The 26,377-nt window shown below is 41.7% G+C and overlaps 1 protein-coding gene across 10 annotated transcripts in view; it reads right to left on the reverse strand.

Annotated features, from left to right (window-relative positions):
* The window catches only part of DCUN1D4 (defective in cullin neddylation 1 domain containing 4), an 86,189-nt gene that overhangs the window by 26,202 nt on the left and 33,610 nt on the right, over positions 1-26,377 (reverse strand). For 7 of the 10 annotated variants that reach the window (XM_042936411.1, XM_042936409.1, XM_042936414.1 and 4 more), the window contains 3 exons: positions 18,856-18,970; positions 15,652-15,743; positions 5,150-5,220 (listed from right to left, as the gene is read on the reverse strand). In XM_042936411.1, the coding sequence (XP_042792345.1) occupies positions 5,150-5,220; positions 15,652-15,743; positions 18,856-18,970 (278 nt within the window). The other 3 variants (XM_042936413.1, XM_042936415.1, XM_042936416.1) reach the window with 2 other exon arrangements.

Genomic DNA, 26,377 nt, shown 5'->3' on the forward strand with positions numbered 1-26,377 from the left:
AAAGGGAAGTGGTGAGTCATATACAATAATGCAGCTGTACCACAAATACATTAGTGTTTGTGAGTTGAACTATACACACTGAAGAAAATTATTGTGAAGTGGCCCAACATCCCACTTAAATAGCGCTGTGCCTGGAATGAGCACAGGATGAGTGACAGGGCCCAATCACTTCTCAGCGGGGCGCCACTCTTGCTTTTAGTGAATCTTCTGAAACTCTGTAGGCATCAGGAACTGTAACAACTCTAGTTTATGGCACTGCTTGTCACTTAGCTGCTTTAGAGAAAAGATGACACAGAGATACTGCCAGTGAGTTTAATAAATACCTGAAGGAGTAAAGACAAAATTACATTTCAAAAGTGCATCTAGCTTCCAACTATCCAGGGCTCTGCAGAGGGAAAGAGCTGAGGCCATCCATCCAAGAAGAGGGTAAAGAAGAGGGACAGGGATTTCCGAGGACCATCCTGCCACTCTGTGGGACTGCGTACCTCAGGACATCGTCCACACCTAACGGACATCCAAGTCCTGACCTGGGGATCACATATTCACTGCTAAATGGCTACATCTCCATTTGTTGTAACAAAACAAACAAACAAACAAACAAAAAATCAATGGTAAGAAAATAGATCTGTGAAAATTGGCCAGGGACTAGCATATTCCACATTTGGCAGCTAATGTGATTTCTTCACACAGGACCTGAAGGCCTCATTTCGACGGCTGGAAGAACCAACCCAACCATTAATCTATCACCCACGTGCCCCACTGGGTCAGATGGCGATGGTGGTAAAAGGAATCGGGATGATGTAACATGAAAAAAGTAAGGCAAGCAGTCAATTAGAAATCACTCCAGATGATTTAATTGGCCTCTGAAAGCCACTACACAAATTAAGTACTGCAGAACAATACTATTTAGGAGGTTCAGAAAGTCGGTCCTTGCGTTTGCCAGCAAGCTAGCTTGTGGACTAAAAATGTCCAGCTTTGTCTAATTTATAACTGCAAGATTAATGAAAAGCTTTCTCTTGATGCTGACTCTATGGTTTTCCACGTTAGAAGTGATTAGCAGTGAGAACCCACTGAATCTCTAAGCCCTTTCATCAAATCTCAATTAAATCAGTACATATCAATTTTTAAAGTCACTAGGTTTTTTAGATTAAACAATCTAGATTACTAGGTAGATTACTAGCACTGATTAGTAAACCAATGTTTCTACATATGCACACCATCACAAAACAGCATTGTTTAATAGGTTAAAAAAAATTTTTTTTTAGTTTTTTTTTTAATGTTTATTTATTTTTGAGACAGAGAGAGACAGAGCATGAACAGCGGAGGGACAGAGAGAGAGGGAGACAAGACACAGAATCTGAAGCACGCTCCAGGCTCTGAGCTGTCGGCATGGAACCCGACACGGGGCTCAAACCCACAAACCACGAGATCATTACCTGAGCCGAAGTTGGAAGCTCAAATGACTGAGCCACCCAGGCGCCCCTACGTTAAAAATTTTTTAACTTAAGAGACCCAAACTTCCCCAAAAGAGCACACATGTTCTTCCAAATATTTACACATTAGTGGATTTCCCCTCATCCCTCAGCTTTTCTTGGAATTCTGACTCCCACATAACAATTTACCTAGGTGAAATAACCCCCATTTTCAGTTTTAAAAAAACTATTTTGAGAGAGAGAGAGAGAGCACGTGTGCGCATGGAAGGGGCAGAGAGAGAGACAGAATCCCAAGCGGCCTCTGAATGGTCAGCACTGAGCCGGATGTGGAGCATGACCTGAGCCAAAATCAAGAGTCATATGCTCAACGCCTGAGCCACCCAGGCGCCCCTAACCCACATTCTAGAACTCAAACTTCCTATGTTCTCAAACAATATATATACTAAATGCTCAGTAAGAAAGATTTAAAGTTCCACATAAACACTTGTTAAATTTAAAAAAAAATGGTTAGGGCACAGAAACACACACAAGTATGCATGAAATGTGGCTAAAAAGTCAAAGTAGATATTCACGATGAGTATTTCTTTACACAAAATGGACTTTTCTTATGGTAGCTAATAAGGAAGCTAATTAGGCAAACAAAAGGTTTTGCTGTGGCCGTAGTAAATGACAGTAGATTTGAATTTTACAAACCTGCTTAAATTTCCTAGGCTATAAATATCAGGCAAGGTAAAGGTTTTAAGTACTTTAAAGTATTTGAAAGTGCTAACTCAACAATGAGGACAAGGCTTTAAAAACAATTTTACTTCTTATTTTTCAAATGTTAACATTTCTGAAATTGGGATGCATTCCAAATGGATGCATATCAGAGTTTATTTAGCAACATTTTTTCTTTCTTAGTGATGATATACAACTTCTATTAATGGCAGCTTAGAACTGAAGTACAGTAATAAATACTTGAGAATAATCTTCTGAATTCAGTTTCCTAGTCTTCAATGTGATTCAACATGTTAAGTCTAGTTCTATTCCTAAGAGGAGAACTAAGGGACACCATTGCCCCCCAAAAGGATAATAACAGCAGCTCTCTGTTACGGAGTACTGCTATTTGAAGAACTGTGCCTTTCTTCAGTTAGAATCAACACCAGCCCTCCCTCCCACCTGACAGGCCTCCGGGCCTCTGAGAATAAATGTTCACACAGTGCCTCTCACACCTGCAGCCTGACCCTGGCCTCCCAATCTCCTCCCTTTCTGGCCCTGTTGCCCACCTCTGATCATATGCTGATGACAGTCCCCTGGGCAGAACCTTTGGGTCTGGAGCACCTTGGTAGCTCAGTTGGTCGAGCATCCAACTTTGGCTCAGGTCATGATCTTGTGGTTCGTGAGTTCGAGTCCCACATCAGGCTTGCTGCTGTCAGCCTGTCAGTGCAAAGTTCGCTTCGGATCCCGTCCCCGTCCTGTGTCCCTCCCTGGCTTGCGCTCTCCCAAAACTAAATAAAAATTTAAGAGACAGAGGGAGAGAGCCTTTGGGTCTGCTCTCAGGTCCAACTCACTCTTGCCCTTCTTATTATTCAGTCCAGAAAACACTCTGCCAACGTTGGCCCAGCTGTCATCAGGAAACTTCTTTCATAAGCCAGTGTTTTGGTTTTTTTTAATCTTTTTTAAAAAATGTTTATTTTTGAGAGAGACAGAGACAGAGACAGAGAGACAGAGCACGAGCAGGGGAGGAGCAGAGAGAGAGGGAGGCACAGAATCTGAAGCAGGCTACAGGCTCTGAGCTTTCAGCACAGAACCTGCCAAGGGGCTCAAACCCACAAACCACAAGATCATGACCTGAGCCAAAGTCGGACGTCCAACCAACTGAGCCACCAAGTGCCCCTGAAGTGTTCTTTTCTATGCTTATGACTAGTCTATGGGCAAGATCAGACAAAATACTACTGGCAGTTCTCCCCAAACCTTTCTAACAAAATGAATAGTTCATTAAGATACTGAACTAGATCACATTAAAATAAAAAACTACAGGGGCGCCTGGGTGGCTCAGTCGGTTAAGCGTCCGACTTCGGCTCAGGTCATGATCTCACAGTCTGTGAGTTTGAGCCCCGCGTCGGGCTCTGGGCTGATGGCTCAGAGCCTGGAGCCTGTTTCCGATTCTGTGTCTCCCTCTCTCTCTGCCCCTCCCCCATTCATGCTCTGTCTCTGTCTCAAAAATAAATAAAAACGTTAAAAAAAAATTTTTTTTTTTTTTTTTTTTTAAATAAAAAACTACAGGGGCGCCTGGGTGGCGCAGTCGGTTAAGCGTCCGACTTCAGCCAGGTCACGATCTCGCGGTCCGTGAGTTCGAGCCCCGCGTCAGGCTCTGGGCTGATGGCTCGGAGCCTGGAGCCTGTTTCCGATTCTGTGTCTCCCTCTCTCTCTGCCCCTCCCCCATTCATGCTCTGTCTCTCTCTGTCCCAAAAATAAAATAAAAAACGTTGAAAAAAAAAAATTTTTAAAAAAATAAAAAACTACAAGACAAAAATCCACGTAATGAGCAAAAGGCTCTTTAGAAAATGTAAGGTGTTGGAGGGAGTTGGGAGAGGACAGAGGCATACAAATGTCAAGGGTAAGAAAAGTTTTAAGAATAAAGTGTTAAGTCTTTAGAGTTGTTTTTTTTTTTTTAATTTTTTAAAGTTTATTTATTTTTGAGAGAGAGACAGAGAGAGCGACTGGGGGAGAGGCAGAGAGAGGGGGAAAGAGAGAATCCCACGCAAGTTCCTCTCTGCCAGCACGGAGCCCGATGCGGGGCTCAAGCTCACAAACCGTGAGATCATGACCTGAGCTGAAACCAAGAGTCGGACGCTCAACCGACTGAGCCACCCAGGCGCCCCAAAAGTGTGAAGTCTTAATTTCTAGTTTTAAGAGCATGACATATGTGCATAGGCAGCACCTATCTTCCAAGAAGAGTCTATATGAGGGGGATGATCTCTTGTGATCTCTTCCCCATCATAAACTCATTTAGGACCTTAGACATATTTGTTAAATTGGAGGCTAATGCAATATTAAACTGCATAGTTAATGAACCAGGGCACCTGTATGAGCATAACTTTTCATTTTAGTGTAAGAGAGATGATGTAGGAACAGGAAAAAAATATTCAACAATAACATGACAATAAGAGTTGGGAAAAATAATTAAGCATATAAAATAACTTCTCAAAAAAAATTTTTAAAGGAAATACTTAAGGCCTTTATACTAAAAACCAATCCCTGAGTTAAATTTAATCGGAAGTGAAAGAGCTATGAAAGATTCTTGATAATTACAACTTACTCCAAACCCCTATGAATAATTAATTACTCAAAAATCTGGACAAACTCTACAATATGCGGAACAACTAGGGAGGGGGACAAAGGTACAGAATAGACTATAACTCGGCCCCCCAGCTCATCTCTCACAGGAGGTACACATGCCCATAACACTTTCTAAACATCTAGTTTAATTACTTTACTATCGTACCTTTTAGATACAAGAAACAAACAAGAGGAAAACATGACTGACTAGTTACACCATGCCAATTAAAACAAAAAAATTTTGCTTAGAAATCCAATTAGAATTGGAACTTGTTTCTTAGATTGTCTCACAAAACTAACACACCATTCCTTCTTTACTGTTGCTTTATTTGTCAAGGGACAAAAGACAAGAAAAATAATCAACCGATTTGCCCAACTTAATAGGCTAGACTTACATTTTCTGGTTCAACACCAATGTCTTCGCAAAATTTCTCCATGCCTTCAGGACCTACAATATCATCAGTACCTGCGATGAAATGCAATCTTACATAAATTAAATCTGACCACGTACATGATTATTACTACAGTGATATTACACTGTTGAAATATTTATTATTAAAATAAACGAAAATCAAATAATACCTACAGGCCAGAACTCCTTTCTGAAAAAAAGAAATCACCAAGTGTAAAGTGAAAAATATTCGGGAATTTCAGTTACTTCTTTAAAGGATTCGGCTCTGCACAATCATCTGTCAATGTATTGCCATGCCTTTCGACCTACGGACAGAGGCTACACATAATTTGTGTCTGAAGATAAGGCCACTTTGCTTCTTTAAAGTAGCGTACAGCTCTGCCTGATTTTGGTAATAATTTTTGGAAACACAGCAGAGAACCACATAATGTTCTTTATAAAATTAACTGGGAAATAACATAATCGTTTCTTTTACATAGAAGAAAAGCCAGTAGTCTTTTTGTTCCTGGTAAGGCCAAAAAGCCTCTTCCTCCTCAGGCCTCAGCTCTGCTTCTTCCCGAAAGAACCGCCTGCATGGTCCATCTCCACTTGACCTCCTGTTCCTTCTTTAACCACTGCGATTTGGTTTCTGTTCCTCTCTCTCTCTCCTGAAACTTCTTGCCAAAGTCACCAGTAACACCTTACCTGCCAAATCTAATCGACAGTCGGATCTTTATTTTATCTGACCTTTCTGTGGTATCTGAAACTCTGAAGCAATTCTTTGCAAAATCTGCCTCCTCCCACGGCTCGCAGAAGTACCCTCCCTCCGGTTTCCCTCCTACTTCTCTCCTCCTCTGGCTTCTTAATGTGTTCCTTCGCTTCTCCCAGCTTGTTAGATTTCATGTGCAGGGTTCCATCTTTAACCCTCATCTGGTCCATTCTATACCTTCGCCCAAGCTTCAACCATGCTCGAGTTTCCAGGCCCACACTTTCCCCCTGTAGTTTTGGACTACCACATTACTGCCCGGCTACCTCACCTGCTGTTTCACTGCCACAGCTAAACTCAGCTTCTGTCCCAAGCCTCTTCCTGCATTTCACATTTTCAGCCATCACCTCACGGAGAAGGATCATCTGTCCATGCCAAGCCTGCTTATCCTCCTGTACTCTGTCCCACTGGTGGCACCAGCAGAAACAGAAACCTGGGAGTCACTCTGGACTCTTCCCTTCTCTTACACTCTCCACATCCAGTCAATTACCGAGTGTACTGCCCGTTTTTCCTGCCAAACACCTAATTGTACCTATCCCGTGCTGACCTGCTCAGGCTTTATTCTCTCACTCAGATGACCACAGCGGTCTCCCCAGGATCTCCCTAATTCCATAGCCCTGTACCCTCCAGCCCCTCCTCGACACAGCTGCCTAAAGGAGCCATCCCAAACACAAATCCCACGCTGGCTTAAAATCCTTCAATGGCTCCCACCACCTGAAGATAAAGTCCAAAGTCTCAACCTTACCAAATAAGGTTCTCAATGATCTAGTGCCTCCTTTCCTCTTCAGCCTCCTATCTTTCCACCTTTAAATCAAGTTTCTTGAAAATAAATGAATCAATAAATATTATTAAATGAATAAAAACTGAGACCCAGAAATACTTACCTATGGTTTGCTCTGCACACAGGTCCTGCCACACACCCAATACCAGACTGTTCTGGCCTCGGCCCATCTTCCTCTCCCTTCCCCATGTTATCTGGCCAACTCATTCAGTCTTTAAGGGGAAAGCAGACGGGAGCCCTCCCGCTCTTCCTGACTCCCACCTGCAGAGGCTGGGAGGGGCGGTCCTCTGTGACCCCAGCAATGCTAGGAGTGGTTCTCTCACACTTAGCACATCTGTGTTAAGTCCCAGCTCATCTGCCTTTCCCTCTAAGTTCCTCAAAAGTAAGAGCTATTGTAGTTCTTGTGTAACCTCAGCATACCACCTGGCAAGGAGCAGCTGCTTTTATAAAATGTACTGAATAAATAAATGAATGAATACCAGAATACAGGGACCACTCTACAACCTTTCCACGGCCTCTAGATCCAGTGGTCCTGCAGCGTCCACTCCTCAATATATCTCAGTTTCACTCAGGTAACATTTACTGAAGCTATACACTGTCGTAACTGCTAAAGATGAAGAAAACATGGTCCCTGCCCTCCAGGAAGATCGAGTAGAGAGTAATTTCTTTTTTTATTTTTTTAAAGATTTTTTTTTTTTTTTTTAATTCAAGTTCGTTAACAGTCAGTGCAGTCTTGGCTTCAGGAGTAGAACCCATCGATTCACTTCTTACATGTGACACCCAGTGCTCATCCTGAACAGTCCCCTCCTTAATGCCCATCACCCATTTCACATATCCCCTACCACCTCCTTGCCAGCAACCCTCAGTTTGTTCTCTGTATTTAAGAGTCTCTTACGGTTTGCCTCCGTCTCTGTTTTTATCTCATTTTTCCTTCCCTTCCTGCATATTAATCTGTTGAGTTTTGTATGCAGAGAAAGGGAAACCCTTTAGCACTGTTGGTGGGAATGCAAACTGCGGTAGCCACTTTGGAAAACGGCATGGAGGTTCCTCAAAGTTCTTCAAAAACTTAGAAACAGAACTACCCTACGACCTAGCAATTGCACTACTAGGAATTTACCCAAAGGATACAAAAATGCTGATTCAAAGGGGCACATGCACCTCAGTGTTTACAGCAGCACTATCAACAATAGCCAAATTATGGAAAGAGCCCAAGTGTCCATTGACTGATAAGTGGATAAAGATGTAGTATGTGTATGTCCATATATGTATATATGTGTATATACACGTATATATACGTATACACACACACACACACACACACACACGCACACACACACACACAATGGGATACTACTCAGTGATGAAAAAGAATGAAATCTTGCCATTTGCAACAACGTGGATGGAACTAGAGTGTATTATGCTAAGCGAAATAAGTTAGAGAAAGACAGATATCATATGGTTTCATTCATATATGGAATTTGAGAAAGATTTTATTATTTTTTTTAAAGTAATCTCTACATCCAACATGGGGCCTGGACTCACAACCCCAAGATCAAGAGTCACGTGCCCCACCACCAAGCAAGCCAGGTGCCCCAGGAGTAATTTCAATACAAAATAATAAACAGGAGGGCCTGGCTGGCTCGGTCAGTGGAGCGGGCGACTCTTGATCTCTGGGTTGCAAATTCAAGCCCCACGTTGGGTATAGAGATTACTTAAAAATATAATCTTAAAATAGTAATAATAAACCACAATAAATGTATAAAGTGGTTGTCCTCAACAAAGGATAAATATTAAAATCACCTAGAGGGCTTGTTGAAAAGTCTTATGTCATTTCTCTGCTTCAAATCCTTGGCTCCCCTAAAGTCACACTCAGGCCCTTTCCTTGTAATCTGGCCACAGCAAATACTTTTTTTGCATGCTTTATTTCCCTTGTAATCACAAATGTGCTGTTTTGTTACAAAATGTTTTGTTTCATATTTTCCAATCTGTTACCTTTTTCTGGGGTTTTCTATTTTCTCCTTTTATTTTACATGTTTGTCCAAGTATTCCTAATTGTCTTATCTTGATTATTAAGGGAATAGCTATTATTCAAATAAAAGTTTAAATACTGAAATATCTAAATAATATTTAAATATTAAATATTAAGATAATAAAAGTTACTCAAAGAAGATTACTTCATTTTTAAGCTAGTTATTTTTTGCTACATTAACACATAAACATGATACAAAATTTCATTTAAAAGTGAAAGTGAAAAAATTTACAAAGCAAGTTTCCCCTCCAACCCCTCCTTACTCCTCAGAGACAACGATTTATTAAAAATTCCTGTAAGCAGCTTTCCCAAAATAACTCGTTCATAGAATTCTACATGCATATAATATATACATATTTATTTGCTGTTTCTAAGTTTCAATGAAATTTCTCTGTGGCTTTCCAGGTAGAATTTAATCATTTCATTTCCAACAAATGATCATTTTTGCCTACTCCTTCCCAATTATTTATTTATTTTTAGCTATTTATTTTTATTATTTTTTATCTTTGAGAGAGAGAGTGCACGCACTCAACAGCCGGGCTTGATCCCCCGACCCCGGGATCATGACCTAAGCTAAAATCAAGAGTCGGATGCTCAACTGACTGAGCCACCCAGGTGCCCCATCCTCCTTTCCAATTATTTATGCCCCTTCTTTCTTCCTTTTGTCTAATCACACTGGCTAATAATTTCCAAAACAATGGCAAATAAGCATTCCAAGAGTGAGCATGCTTTTCTCATTTTCCACTCAAAAATGGAAATACATTTTGCATGTTATCATTTGATAGGCTGCTAGCTTTGGCTTTGAGAGTGCATATACCCATGTGTGCCCACATGCACATATTATACGAATGACACAGTAATGCGTCCACATAGCAAAATCCTCATATAGGCAAAGTCAGAGCAAAATAGACTAAAAAGAAAAAACTGTTTTCTCCCTTTCCTTACCAGTCAGACACGTGTCCTGAGACCTTTGTGCTTATATTTATGTATGTGCAAATATACAATGAAATCAGTTTTAAATTTATCTACACAGAGGGGTTCACGCTATCCCTATGAATCCTATACCTGGCTTTTGTCACTGAGTACGCCTGTAACCTTCCTGTGGGAATGTCTATACATCTCCTTTGTTAGCGGACTCTTCTTACCTTACTCCACTGCATGTATGTGTGTATGTTTCATTGTTTTTTTATTATTCTACTACTAAGAAAGAATTTTGGCTAGGAGATCAAAGAATAATTATTCTCATAAGGAAATATTCACCTATTCCTATTGTGCTAAGAGGTTTTATTTTTAGGAACAGATGCCTTTTTTTGGTACCTACTGAGAGGACTCCCTGGGAGGTAGTTGCAGATTTGAAAGAAAAAGTTACTTTACAATTCTTTTAAAATTCCTGTCTTTGGTTTCCATTCCTCCTGATTTAAAAAAGCTCTTTCCCCATAACCAATTCTTTTTTTTTTTTCTTTTGAGAGTGAGTGCTAGTGTGCGCATGCGAGTGGGGAAGGGGTTGAGAGGGAGAGAGAATCTCAAGCAGGTCCCATATCCAGTACAAAGCCCAATGCGGGGTTCAATCTCATGACCCTGGGATCTTGACCTGAGCCCAATTCATGACCCGGATTTTTAACCAACTGAGACACTCAGGCGCCCCCACTGTAACCTATTCTAGAATCTCAAGAGCCACCTGCCTTCCCCCTGTCTGTGCACAAGACCTGGGTGGGTCCCGGCTTACTCCCCCTCATCCGCCCTCCAAACCTGGCCACTGATGCCTCTCTCTGCCAGCGTTCATCCTGAAGACGATGCTTCTCAGTTTGTCTGTTTGCTGCACAAGAAAATGGGTGGAGTGCGTCATCCCAGCAAGCCCTCAAAGGATGTTTACTGAGGTATACTGTGCAGGAGTAATGTTAAGTTCTCCATGCTTTTCTCTTTTCTTCCAGATTCTGTGCAATGCCATTGTCATATTACTTGTATGCACCTGCGTCTATGTTTTTATTTTCCATTGTTATTTATCTTTTATCTATTACATTGACTTTATATCATTCAGGCTTTCTATCTCAATGCCATTCAACAGAAATAATACTGTAGACAACATATGTTATTTAAAGCTTTCTAGCAGCCATGTTCACAAGTAAAAAGAAATAGGTGAAATTAATTTTATTTTTGTTTTTTTAAAGATAACTTATCGTCAAGTTAGCTAATATACAGCATATACAGTGTACAGAGTGTGCATCTGTGTTTTTAAAGAGCAAGTTTTTAACCATATGATTTGCAAAGGCACGACTCTGCCAAAAGTAGTATTTTATCCTAAAAACAGTAAAATATAGCCTGTTAATCAACAAGCTTTTCCATATCTTTTAAATACCCACCATTCTGCTTCTTAAAACGACGTTTCTTTTTTTGCCATTATCTTTCCCACGCACACAGTTAGATTTAGCTGTAATCACACTGTTATTTGGGATTTTGACTGTATTTATACTAAACTTATAATCCACCTGTAAAATTGACCAATCTTAATTCTAAAATTAAGAATTGAGAATTCTGCATATGTAACTGGCTAACACAAGGCGGGTTAGAAGTGAAGCAGAAGGAGAGGATTTTAAGAAGTTATATCTAAAATCCTAAGCTGTGGAATGTCCTGGTAACGAGACACCGAAGATACGTTCAGAAGACAGATAGACTGACAACACTCTAGGAAAAAGTGGTCCTCCCACTTTCCATGCCATTTTAAGCAGGGGCCCGTAAAAAATATATGTGACCTTTTTAACGACGGCCCAAGACCCTCACGATAAGGTTTCCATAATGACACCACACTGCATCCCTGAGGCGAACAAGGCCACACTGTCCCTTTTTAACATCTCTTCCTTTGCTGACAGACCACTTGGTCACTCAGCACCTGCTCCTGGGTCCCTGATCTCATTTCAGTAAACCAAAAAACAATTCCATCATGGAACTTAATCAAAAACAGAAACTAAGAGCCTACAGTCAAGACCTAGAGAACTTCCACGATCTACCTATGTGAGCTTTAGTGTAACTTTGAAGTCAATGTTGGCACGGGTGTATTTGGCTTAATTCCTTATTCTTAGATATATTTCAGAAAGTGGGAGTTATTAGGTAAATTGTATATTATGTAAAACTGGTTATTTTCATTCTAATGAAAAGAAATGGAGCCCCAGTTTCAGATGGAACCAATCCTTTCTAAAGTCACAGAGAACTAAGGTAATCAAAGTACAGAAGGGAGTAAACCTGTAACCACAGAGAACAGGAGGAGCCCCCAGTGGAGTAAGTTTCCCTATTAAATCCCTGAGAACCAGAAATGGAGTTGATAGGGATTCTAAAAGGTGGGAGGCTGCATCCTAGAATGTGTAAAGGAGGGCTGGGGTTAACTGGCTGGGCCAAGGCTGGGAGGAGAGGGGCTCAGGCTGCAGGAGCCATGGATGGTGGAGGCAGGGTAAGGAGTGGAATGGAGAACTCTGGGAAGAACAAGGGGGCACCCATGTGAAGCAGCTCCACTACCAAGGCCTCTACCCACCCCTCCATTCACTCTGGATTAAAGTGCAGGGAGTCAGCCCACACCAGCTGACTTTTTTCTAAGGAAACAGGATTCACCACAGCTTGTGAAGTCGTCCTCATTCTAGCATCCAGGGGGCCTGTGGCCTACAGACTCATCCTACAGCACAACCTGACAGTCACCCCGGGTCATTTCACCATTGGTTTTTCTAAAGTAATAATGATCTACAGTTTTTATTCATGTAGTTCGATATTAAAAGTGAAGTGGGTGTCAGTTGGGGCTCTTAATTATTTCCACTTTCAAGGCATTGATACAAGAAAAGAAGAAAAGGGCGGGGGGGGGGGGGGGTTGCTTCGTAAAAATAGGGATGGCCACACCCACAAACACTTTTTGCAGGGATGAACTGCAAGGAACCACCTGGCAGGGATCTCCAGGAACCTAAAAACTGTGGCGTAACCTTTATCCCAAATGTCACCTTCCTGAGCCAGAGAAAAGCAAACAAAAAGGAAAACTGTAGACTGCTCTCTTTTTAAAGGAAACAAATGTGATCACGCCATGGAAAAATTATGTTTGCTTGTAAACGAAGACACATCCACACAAAAAATCAAAATAGCTGTGCTACAATGGTGGGATTAAGTATACTTTTTGTCTGTTTAAAACCTCCTTTTCACCAACAGACACACTGACAAGATGCTAAATGTCACTCATCATCAGGGAAATACAAATCAAAACTACAATGAGATATCACCTCACGCCGGTCAGAGTGGCTAAAATGAACAAATCAGGAGACTATAGATGCTGGCGAGGATGTGGAGAAATGGGAACCTTCTTGCACTGTTGATGGGAATGTAAACTGGTACAGCCGCTCTGGAAAACAGTGTGGAGGTTCCTCAAAAAATTAAAAATAAATCTACCCTATGACCCAGCAATAGCACTGCTAGGAATCTACCCAAAGGATACAGGAGTGCTGATACATAGGGGCACTTGTACCCCAATGTTTATAGCAGCACTTTCTTTTTTTTTTTTTTTTTTAATTTTTTTTTTCAACGTTTTTATTTATTTTTGGGACAGAGACAGACAGAGCATGAACGGGGGAGGGGCAGAGAGAGAGGGAGACACAGAATCGGAAACAGGCTCCAGGCTCCGAGCCATCAGCCCAGAGCCTGACGTGGGGCTCGAACTCACGGACCGCGAGATCGTGACCTGGCTGAAGTCGGACGCTTAACCGACTGCGCCACCCAGGCGCCCCTATAGCAGCACTTTCAACAATGGCCAAATTATGGAAAGAGCCTAAATGTCCATCAACTGACGAATGGATAAAGAAAATGTGGTTTATATATACAATGGAATACTACTTGGCAATGAGAAAGAATGAAATCTGGCCATTTGCAGCAATGTGGAAGGAATGGAGGGTATTATGTTAAGTGAAATAAGTCAGGCAGAGAAAGACAGATACCATATGTTTTCACTCATATGTGGATCTGGAGAAACTTAACAGAAGACCAGGGGGGAGGGGAAGGGGGGAAAAATGTTACAGAGAAGGAGGGAGACAAACCGTAAGAGACTCTTAAGGACTGAGAACAAATTAAGGGTAGATGGGGGGTGGGGGAGAGGGGAAAGTGGGTGATGGGCGTTGAGGAGGGCACCTGCTGGGATGAGCACTGGGTGTTGTATGGAAACCAATTTGACAATAAATTATATTTTAAAAGAACTAAAAAAATAAAACTTCCTTTTCATAACACATTTCATAAAAATAAATGTGAACCAAGATAAGAAAGCAAAAAACTTTCATAATCAAGGTGATACGAATATGAGAAAACTCTTCATTCAGTACCCATATATCAAACACCTGGAAAAGTGCCACCCATTTTTCCTAGGGACACGAAATGTCTTCAAAAGATTCGTATTCTCATGATGTAAACATGGGAACACATACATTCTAATACTGCGTTAAGTGTTTATACTAATGTCCGTGCCTGCAAACAAAATCTAGCTCAAACTAGTTCAAGTAATAAAGGAGAATTCATTAGAAAGATACTGGGGTAGCTCACAAAACCAAAGACCTACAGGAATCAGGATCGCGTCCTTTCAAACCTTCCACCCGAAGAGAAAGAAGCCCTTCTCCCTCCCAGCTTCAATCTGAAAATCCTGGGAAATTTTATCTGTTGGCCTGGCCTAGGTAACCCGTCGGCCCCTACAACAACTTCTGTGGCCAAAAAGGCAAGGCTGTTTATTAGAGAAGGGCTAGGATCAGGTGGGGGTGGGGAGAGGGGGGAGAGGGGGGAGAGAGGGGGGAGAGGGGGGAGAGGGGGGAGAGGTGGGAGGGGTGGGAGGGGTGGGAGGGGTGGGAGGGGTGGGAGGGGTGGGAGGGGTGGGAGGGGTGGGAGGGGTGGGAGGGGTGGCAAGATCAGGCCATAGGAGGAACCCTCACTTTGACCCCCAATAAAAGGGTATCAGAACTAGTTATGAAAACTGTCCTGTGCTGTGTTAAGTACAAAGAAGGCTATTAAGCAAATTAAGGGGCTCAGAAGATGTACAGCACAGCTGTCAGATGGAAAAGTGGAGAAAAAACACTCCAGGTAAGGGGACGGCAGTGAGTCAGATGTCTTTCAACCCATATATAGGTAGCAGGGATTTTTCAGCAGGGGGCGAAGCTGGAGTGGATTGTTAGGGAATGACGTGTATGATCTACCTGTTCAGTTTTTTGTTTGTGTTTTGTTTTTTAAATGAGACAACGGAAGGTGCGTGAAACCTAGCTGGGAGCAGAGACACATGATACGAAAATCGGTTTGAAAGTGGCTGAAATTGTCAAGTTGATAGGGCAGGAGAGGGCCTGAAATAAGGTGAAGAGGAAAAGCAAAAGAGCCTTCAGCTCAAACTTATCTGGAAATACTCCTTTTTCTTTTTACACCATGCACAGCTACAGTGACAAACAACCCCTAGACTCCAGTATTATATTATCCAACCAGTTACTGTCAGCTGCAAAAAACAGGACTGAACTTAAGACATTTTAAATGACAAAACAAACATTTTCCACCAAATGATCTTTCAAAACAGACACTTAATATAAGAAATTCCATTGCACATAAAGGTTCAAAGCAAGCAAAGCTTGTTTTAACTTTGATATACAAACCAAATCATCACCCACTACCAGCATTCTAAATAGGTTTCCTAGCAATCCAGAGTATTTCTCCCAAGTGCATTCATCTTTTCAGTTCCGTTCTAGTGTTCTGAATTCTTTGGCTTAGCTGCTGGCTATAAATAGGACATTTGGTGATTTGTTTCGACTATGTTCCCTCCCTCAAACAGGAAGAGACAGCACAGAAACCACATTAGAAAAGTACACATTTTAAAGTTCTTTAATCTCCCCTAAGGTATTCCTTATTTTCATGAAGATCAGTATTAGATAGTATAAGCGAGGACCTTACCGGCATATTCGTAGAACCACTCTAAGCATCTCTTACTTGAAAAGGCTTCTTCTTCAGTCTTTATTCTAGTTGAATCATATTTTCTATACATGCTGGAAATTGAGAAAGGAATCTGAAATTATTTAAAGATGCTGAGTTTCTTTTCAGTAGCAGATAGTTTTTACTCTTTTACCCAAACCAGATACCTACTCAATCAGATTCCCGGTATAAACATTTTACTTCCTGCATTCAGAAGCTTCAGCTTTTGTAACTACCGTTTTAAACACGGTCACACCCATAACAGAATTAAACAGTAAACACTTGATACAGGTTCTTCTCTGATTAACAAGTGGTCGGTAAGAACTGATTGGATATCCTCCCCTCTACCCCACTAGCCAGAACCAACTACAGAATGATATAGTGAGACACGGTCAGCAACAGCTGAGGTGTTTTCTTCAAGTGATGACCCTAGAACCCACTCATGTCTCTGCATGAAAAGCCTCCTGACTTTCATGTCCTACAAGTCAGGCTGGGCACAGAACACAGTCTAGGGAAGAACCTGTCAGTATTAGACATGTCAAGCGACCATGAAGCAAATAAAAAGAAACATCAAATTATGTCTACACCTCCAGGAAAACACCTCAGGAGAGAGACGGACAGAGGAGCCTTGGTTTCTGCCACTCTCTTGCAACACCCCCCTACCGTGGGGACGGCTAGCATGAGCTGGAGAACTGAGTCGGGAGGCAGGGTGGCTTCCTCCTTCCAACACTGTGACTTGCTGCAGAATTCTCTATTTTATGATGACCTGGGGCTAAGAACCAAGATATTCCCTACCTGGGGAGGGGAACGAAGGAAGGATCTTGAAAATAGTCATTTTAATAGAAAAATGAGGAGCGTATACTTTTTCTTTCTCTCATTTCTATATAAGTTGCCTAAATAGGTGTGTATGTGTGTACGTGTGTGCATGTGTGTTGTGTGCATGTGTGTGTATATATATATATATATATGAACATTTATGAATGTAGTTTTATATAGTATATATTGTAAAGATCACACATAATTACTTTTTAGTAAGTATTTACTCATGACCTAGGCATTTATCAGAGTAACTATATGTACCTCTGGTTAGAGATTCTGGGTTTTGATACCAAACATGGTTACAGGGTATTAAGACACTGAAACTGCAAACCACCAGTGTTCTATTTCTTCTAGAAGAGTTAGCCATACTACCCAGAAACAAAGGGGAGTACTGGCCAAGGGTTCAAACGCACAGGTTCCAGTCCTGGGCCTAGACATTCTTAGCTCACAGTCTGTAACAACACGGAGACCTCCGTATGACGCTGTAATGTCTGAATGGCCTAAGAATACCCCACATAAAAAAGGACAACTGAATACCATTCCGTAAATAAGAGAAAAATACTGACACATGCTACTACATGGATGAACCTCTAAAACGTCATGCTAAGTGACAGAAGCATGACGCATGAAGACCACTCACGTGGAATGCCCAGAAAAGGCCAATCTGTAGAGAGAAGTTGGATGGGTGACTGCAGCGTCTGGGGGCGGGAATGCAGACAGACTGTGAATGGGCATCAGGGATCACAGTGGGTGGTGGGGACCTGCTAACACTGCTTTGTAGGGACAGCTGTGTAATTCCTAACCACTTCGTAAAAATCACTGAGTTGTACACTTAAAATGGATGAAAGCTATGGTATGTAAATAAACTTGTTTTTCAAAAAAGAACAAGAGGGAAACTGAGCTAAAGCTACAGACCCCTACCCCCTGGGTGGCCAATGAAATGCTATCAGTAAGAGTACCTCACATCCTTCTGCAACACAGCCACCAGTTTCCAAACTAGCTCCTTCATACTAAGTTCTGTCGGACTGTGGGGAAAAATAACAAGTCTACATACACAGTCACAAAATGCTATGTGATTATCAGAACTTAGTAATTCTTTACACCAAAGGGGCGCCTGGGTGGCTCAGTCAGTTAAGCATCGACTTCTGCTCAGGTCATGATCTCACGGTTCATGAGTTCGAGCCGCACGTCGGGCTCTGTGCTGTCAGCTCAGAGCCTGGAGCCTGCTTCAGATTCTGTGTCTCCCTCTCTCTCCACCCTTCCCCTGCTGGCATTCTGTCTGTCTCTCTCTCAAAAATAAATACAACATTAGAAAAATTTTTTAATTAAAAAAAATAATTCTTTACACCAAAGAAGTACCAAGTAACCTGGCTTCCCAAAGCTGAAAATCACTGGTCTACACACTGCTGGTGCTTATCTTCTAAATCACCGCTGTCTTCTTAGAGATCATTATTTTCTACTCATCTGGGATATGAAGAGTCATATTATTTTCACATTTTCAGAGTCTATCTCTCTATCCTTCCAACAGAGTTGGAACCTATTAAGTATCACAGCAAGAAAAAAAAACGAAAAAATCTCATCTAATCTCCTTGATTTATAGATGTGAATATTCAGGCCCATTAGTGAAGTAACCTACAGGCCAGAATGGAGGAAAATGTAAGAAAAGCAGCAAAGACTAAAATTATGATGTTTGTTCATTGTTAAAAAAGAGAGAGAGAGAGAGAGAGAGAGAGAGAAAAGGAAAGATGATGTATGAAAATCAAGGTGCAATGATAGAGACGCCTCAAATCAACAAGTCTAATGACTTTTTAGAGTTAGCAAAATTAAACAGTTCACTTGTCGGAAAAAGAATTCGTTTACATGGTCTTCTTTTTTCGCAGTTCCTAACAAATTCTCACTCATCTGAGACTCAACCTCTGCTCGGCTAATACTCCGAGTGGGCTCAGAGCGTTCAGTCCCGGCAGCGCTCTCTAGCAACCCAGCCTGGGTCCCTTGCGAAAGCGATTACGGATTCCTGTGGTTGTGTGTCCAGTGAGACCTCTTAAAGGACACACGCATACCAGTCCCGCGGTCCTCAACACGCACAGATGGCAAGCCCTTCAAAGGAAAGAAGAACTCTACACGAGTTTTGGTGGATCAATGGACTAAGATAAAACTTCGGTTCCTAAGAACTCAACTTACCTAAGTTTGTTTTCGTTTTAGAAACCCCCACGCGAAAGAAGAATCGCAAGATAATTACACCTTGAAAATACACCTGGCAGAACCAAAACAACATTCCAGTGGAATCTGCGCACGAGCAGACCCACAGAGGGCCGGGTAGGAATGTGCCTCTTTGATACACATCATCCGCTCTGATCTACGACGTACCCATCATGTCTACTTTTCTTGGCAGATAAATCATCTCCAGAGGCAGGTCTTCTCTTTTTCCTCGGCGGCATCACTTTACTAAAGCAGTCTGAGGAACTGCAAGACCGCAGGCTTCCTACAAACAGAGAGTCAAAGGGCACAGCATCAAGTTTAGCCACATCCTAACATTTCCAAAGAATACCACCACCAAATTAAAAACTTTCACGGCTTGTACTGTAAAGGGTTTAGAGGTTATCTGTAAATGTTATAAGGTGAACAAAAGGTTTTTAGTTCCTCTTTGAGAGAATGTTATAGTCAAGAAATAAACCTTGCAGTGACACAAATAAGTTAACACTGTCCCCACAAAACCACATCAGAAACGGAAGTTATCACAATTTCCATTTACTCTCCAAAAACATTAATATAAATCATCAAAGCTTTCGGTCTCTCTTATTTGTCAACGTTCCTTCAAAAGGAACTGCACTGCTATCTCAATTGAGTATTTCATGAGGCAAGGCCAGATCAACCAGTAACCTTGAATCTAAAATACAAACAGGCACCTCAGTCCCAATACTCTTAAGCTTCAGGGATATCTCATCTTAGAAAAACAGGATTTAGGGGCGCCTGGGTGGCTCAGTCGGTTAAGCGTCTGACTTCGGCTCAGGTCATGATCTCGCGGTTCGTGAGTTCGAGCCCCGCGTTGGGCTCTGTGCTGACAGCTCAGAACCTGGAGCCTGTTTCAGATTCTGTGTCTCCCTCTCTCTCTCTGACCCTCCCCCGTTCATGCTCTGTCTCTTTCTGTCTCAAAAATAAATAAACGTTAAAAAAAAAAAAAATTAGAAAAGAAAAAAGAAAAACAGGATTTAGATTTTTTGGACAGAAGCCTGACATGATCTTGAGCAGAATTTCCATACTAATTTTGAGCTTGTTTCTGCCACTTTCAGTCTGGGTTTTCAGACGCATAACTTTCATTTGGTAAAAGATACTAAACTATAGTAACAACAATCACAACATAGAGCACTTACAGGGACCTCCCTGTGAGCCAGGCCCCGTTCATATGACCTACTGACCTGTTACCTCCAAACAGGCTTATGAAAAGAGAATAACCCTTGTTGCCCATGCAGATGAGAAAATGGAGACAGGGAGTTAAGTGGCAAAACTGGGGTACAAACCCAGACAGTCTCGTTTCAGACTGTCTAAAACCGTTATAAATTAAAATACTTGTATCCATCCTGGCACAGGGGTAATCAGATATGCCATCTGGTTCCCACAATAACCCCAAATGTCAGGCAGGGGAAAGATCATAATCTGTACTTGACATATGGGAAAAACCAAGGCTCAGGCAGCCACGTGATTTTCCAAGGTCCCAAAAGTGTTCAGCGGTGTATTCTGGACCCCCATGACTCTCTCCTCCTTCTATCAGCTCCTTGGTGGAAGGCTCTGGGCTCTCACTGAGTCAGAGACAAGAGGCAGCATAAGAGGCTAGTGTGTAAATGACCTGCATTCGACGAGTAAGTTCTGGCTCTTCATCTAACTGTGTGGCTTGGTCAACCGCTACCCTATTCCGGTTCCTCATTTAAGGAGTAAGAACTGTGATACCCACCTCTCCGGATTTCTATGAAGGAAAACATCCATTCAGTGAGTGCCTAGGTGCCAAGCGCTGTGCGTAGACAGATGGCGGGGACATAAAGAAACACGCCCTAACTTCCATACTGGAGGTGTGCGGGCAGTGCTCAGGCTGCATCGCAACCCTGCGATGTAGGTATGATTAGCACCCCATTTTTACATACTAAGAAACTGAAGAAGACAGATTAAGTGACAGCCAGAAAGCGGTAGGCGAAATGGATGACGGAAGCCAAGCAGCTTGGCAGCAAAGTCCAAGCCCTCAGCCGCTATTTTCTGTAGCCGCTGAGGCCATCCAGGCAGAGATGAGAAGCAGGAACTCAGGACACAGCCCTGGGGAGTACGGATGTTCAAGGGTCAGGGAAAGACCCAGACAGGGAGAAAACCTAGGAAAGTATAATGTCCTACAAGCCAGGAAGAGACAGTCTCGGGCCGCGGTCAAGTGCACACAGAGGTCAGCTCAGGGAAGGAGCAAAAGGGACACACCGCAACGGGCAACGAAGCACAGCAGCGCGGGGCCGGTGAGGGCGGGGGCCACACTGCGATGGGCTGCGGAGGGATGCGAGGTGAGGGAGCAAACACAGTGCACACAGACAGCTCCTTCTAGAAAACTGTTCTGTGGGCAGGAAGAGAGTTGTCAATAGCTCATGGTCACAACCACAAGAAGTGCAATGATCAGGACTGGAACCTAAAGCCCAGTTCACAGTGAGGCTTCCACACTGTGCTAGGTTCCCAGGAAGCACCTTTTCTGTTACAAACCAGGACCACAGCCTGAATGAGGCTTCTACCCAATGCCAGGTCCTGAACAACGCGTGAGCTCGAGGGTCCTGCTTGCTCCTTTAGCACAGAAGCAGACCCCAAACAGGGCTAGAAAGACAACCTTCAGTGGCCCTACTCCAGATCCCAACCAGATCCTGTCCTTGCAAGAATGCAAGCAGGGGGGTTTTCAGAGACACAAGGCGTACAGTGTCTCTCTCCCCGACAACAGCAGCAATAACCCGAAGAGAAAGCCAGACAAAGTGTTGCCCACCACCACACACACCATCTCCCCTATGAAGGGGTGGTCCTGCTTATAAACAACATGGGAGCATACAAAAAGGTCCAAAGAGTTTCAGAGCGACCCAAGCTTTTGGAGACTGCCAACACACAAGAAAAAGATTCATTCTTGTCCGTTAACGCTCTGGGCTGGGGCCTGCAGAACGTAAAAGTACATCCTGCCTAGCTGGAAAGCCTGCCACACTGCTCAGAAGTAACAGTCTGTCCAAGAAATAACAAATGTTGGCGAGGATGTGGAGATAAGGGAACCCTTTTGCACTGTTGGTGGGAATGCAAGCTGGTGCAGCCACTGTGGAAAACGGTGTGGAGGTTCCTGAAAAAAATTAAAAACGTAACTACTATATGACTCAGCAATCCCACTTCTGGGTATTCACCCAAGGAAAACAAAAACACTATTTTGAAAAGAATATATGCACGCCTAGGTGTGTTGCAGCACGATTTACAATAGCCCAGATAGGGAAGCAACCTAAGTGTCCCTCAACAGATGAAGGGATAAAGCAGATGTGTGTACATACACAATGGAATATTATTCAGCCACAAACAATAATGAAATCTTGCGATTTGCAACAACATGGATGGAGCCAGAGAGTATTATGCTAAGCGCAAGAAGTCAGAGAGAGACAAATCCCACCGAATTTCCCTTGTATGTGGAATCTAAAAAATAAAACAAATTGAACAAATGAAAAATAACAGACTCATAAATACAGAGAACAAACTGGTGGCTGCCAGAGGAGAGGTGGGTCGGGGCAAGGTGGGCAAAATAGGTGAAAGGGATTCAGCCGTACAGACTTCCAGTTATAAAATAAGTAGGTCACAGGGATGCAAAGTACAGAATATAGCAAATAATACTGTAATAACCGGGTATGGTGAGAGGCGGTAACAACACTTACCTTGGTGAACGCTGTAACGTACAGAACTGCCAAACCAACATGTTATACACCTGAAACTAATACAACATTGTATATCAACTATAACTTAAAAAAAAGAAAGGAAGGAAGGAAGGAAGAGTAGTCTGTCTTAAACCTTGAGGCTCACTTTCCCCTCCCTGAATGTGTACGTATGAAGAAAAGTCATTTCCTTCCAGTGCCGGTCATGGCTTAGTTCTGAGCACCTAGTCTGGCAATAAACTCTCCCTCACACCAGTGTTTGCAGAACACAGAGGAAAATGTACTATCCCCTCAGCCCGTGCAACAGCGAACACTATTTAAAATAACGTCTTCACAATATTCGCCAATAAAGGTTAACCCACTCACTCCTCTCCTACCCGCTTCCTCATAGACAAACAGGTATAATGTCTGGCTTTCACTGAATCCTACTCAACAAGAGCATCATGTTTTGGGGAAACATACAAATATCTTAAGTTAACTAACGTTTTCAACTTTCTCTTATTTTCTTCCTTATTTGATGCTTTCTGTGAAAAGGTTTCACAAATCACTTTTCCTCGTGTCCATGTAAAATGCACTCATATTTGAGCCCCAATTTGGCATTTTATTCTTTTATTTATTTAAAATTTTTTCCTTCTAGCCAAGAACTATGGCTTCTGTTCAGATCTCTCTACTCTAACGATCAGCGTAAGTGAGTGGCTACTGTGGGGCCATCTTTCACAAAGAAACAACATCTGTTCACCTTTCCAGCACTCACTGGCTCACTGACCCTTTCAACCCTGCCTCAGAGGAAAGACACATCCAATTCCCATGCCAGGGAAGATACAAAGGACGACACAGCACAGCTTCACAGGTAGAACCCGAGATAGAACCCATAACGACAGTGAAAAGTCTCAGGCTACCTAAAAAGCAATTTTTTAATGCAAGGAAAACAAGTTTACTTGAAATACTTTGCCAACACGAACCAAGTCAACAAAATACACAGAGAGCACACAACTCAAGGCGTATTTGCCCCAATACTGCTCCTCTTCCCCCCAACACGGCTCCAGGGATCCCAGCTGAGCAAGAGCAATAAACTAGGGTTTTTAAGCGCACATTCCAAATACGCCCTGGCTTGCAGGGCCCCGTTTGGTTTACCTGTGCATAGACAGCAGGCAATACAGTGTCTCAGTACAATAATAATAAGATACATACATTATTGAGAATCCAAAAGGAGACTCTCAATAAATACCTGTTCCTAAAACATGTATAAATCAAATTGTACTTTAAAAAGTCAGTACGTGTGGAGAAACAGGAACCCTCTTGCACTGTTGGTGGGAATGCAAATTGGTGCAGCCGCTCTGGAAAGCAGTGTGGAGGTTCCTCAGAAAATTAAAAATAGACCTACCCTATGACCCAGCAATAGCACTGCTAGGAATTTATCCAAGGGATACAGGAGTACTGATGCATAGGGGCACCTGTACCCCAATGTTTATAGCGGCACTCTCAACAATAGCCAAATTATGGAAAGAGCCTAAATGTCCATCAACTGATGAATGGATAAAGAAATTGTGGTTTATATACACAATGGAATACTACGTGGCAATGAGAAAAAATGAAATATGGCCTTTTGTAGCAACATGGATGGAACTGGAGAGTGTGATGCTAAGTGAAATAAGCCATACAGAGAAAGACAGATACCATATGGTTTCACTCTTATGTGGATCCTGAGAAACATAACAGAAACCCATGGGGGAGGGGAAGGAAAGAAAAAAAAAAAAAAAAAAAAAGAGGTTAGAGTGGGAGAGAGCCAAAGCATAAGAGACTGTTAAAAACTGAGAACAAACTGAGGGTTGATGGGGGGTGGGAGGGAGGGCAGGGTGGGTGATGGGTATTGAGGAGGGCACCTTTTGGGATGAGCACTGGGTGTTGTATGGAAACCAATTTGACAGTAAATTTCATATATTAAAAAATAAAAAAAAAAAATAAATATAAAAAAAAAAAATTAAAAAAAAAAAAATTAAAAATAAAAAAAAATAAAAAATAAAAAATAAAAAAAAAAATAAAAAGTCAGTACGTTTCAGGGCACCTGGGGGGCTCAGTTGGTTGAGCGTCTGACTCTTGGTTTCAGCTCAGGTCGTGACCTCACGCTTCTGTGAGAACGAGCCCCGCATCAGGGTCTGTGCTGACAGCGCAGAGCCTGCTTGGGATTCTCTCTCCCTCCCTCCGTCTGCCCCTCCACTGCTCATGTGCACACACACATTCTCTCTCTCAGAATAAATAAACAAGTAAAAAAAAAAAAAAAAAAAAGTCACTACGTTTCTTCAGTACCTTTCCAGAGATTTAAAATACTATGAACAGATAACATACCATAATTTCAGATTTTTTTCCCATTCGTCAGGAAAATAAGCACTTCACTTTAAGTCTCCTGGCAAAGTAGGATTTTTTTAAACAAAAATATTCAAGAATGTCTTCCCCTTAAAATAACTTTGTGATAAGTCTTTTTATAATAAAAATTGTATTTGTTTAAATGAGTGTTTTACAAATTTGTATTTATTTGCATCATTATATTTATGCTTTACTCGGAACTTATATCACATAATCTACTTCAATTAAACTTTATCTTTAAAAAAACAAAATAATAAGTAACAAGAACGTTACGAAATGTTTATCTGCTTCAAAGAACGGACTATTTGGGGCACCTGGGTGGCTCAGTTAGTTAAGCATCTGACTGGGGCACCTGGGTGGCTCAGTTAGTTAAGCATCCGACTGCTGATTTCAGCTCATGTCATGATCTCACAGTTCCTGTGATAGAGTCCCACGTCGGGCTCCAAGTAAGAGCTCAGAGTCTGCTCGGAATTCTCTCTTGCCCTCTCTCTCTGCCCCTCCCCTGCTCACATACCCTCTCTCTTTCTCTCAAAATAAATAAATAAGCTTTAGAAAACAAAACAAAGAACGGACTATTTTAACACTCTGTGTAAGTATTTACTTAAACACAATCAATCTGACATTACAGGTAGAGGCAAAATATTAGGCAAAATATTAGAGGCCAAATATTATTATTAAAATGTCTGGCATTTTAAAGATAACTCTGAAGAACTTTCAAAGTTATGCTCACTAATCTGAGAGGTGTTATTACTGCCCCAATTCTACAGATGAGAAAATTGGCCCATTAGGTTGAGTACCCAAAAGTTCCTACATCAATAAATACTTAACAAAGAAAAGCAACTTCCTGTAGATGAACTTTAAGAAACCCCAAAATTCATCTGAAATGATCAGAGCTGCAAGTTTTCATTCTTTGCCAATCACCCAAGAAAAAGCGGTGATGAAAAAGATTTTAAAGATCTATCTTACATCAGGAGAAATATTTGGCAGATACATATGAAAGAAGAAAAGCCTTCTGATAATCATAATAAAGCAGGAGAAAGAGAAGACTAGTATCAACTAATAATCCCAACCTAGAATTCTCACTCCTTATAATTATCTTGATGTTCTGGTGTTCAGTCTCAATACTTCTACACTAGATGGACAGTCAGTCTGAAATCTAGCCTGAGATGCTAGGGTCGATATATGATCCTTAGGAAGGCAATGAAAATTGTTTATATTTTTTACCCCAGGTTATGATTTGAGTTCATTTCTTTTTGGCTTAGTTTTAAAAGAACTTCAGATCACTAAAGTAGATCTAAAGTGATCTAAGTTGTTAAAACAAATGAAATATTCTATTAATTGACCGCATTTTCAAATAAACCAGGTAGTCAATGAATTCTTCCCACATTAAACAATTAGAAATACTGCCAACATTTTTCAACATTTTTTTTTTTTTTAAATATCTGGTCCTAGAAAATCTATTTTAAAGAGAAACTTGAGTTCACCTGTTTGGACCAAGGCCCTTTAATGACTATCCAGCTTGTTGTCTTGATAATAATTTAACTAAATATGTTATTCTTCGTAAACATTATTTAAGTAGGTGCACCATTGCCTTTCCCTTTTTGACCTTTTTG

The sequence above is a fragment of the Panthera leo genome, chromosome B1 (assembly GCF_018350215.1).
Source record: "Panthera leo isolate Ple1 chromosome B1, P.leo_Ple1_pat1.1, whole genome shotgun sequence".
Taxonomy (NCBI): Eukaryota; Metazoa; Chordata; class Mammalia; order Carnivora; family Felidae; genus Panthera; species Panthera leo.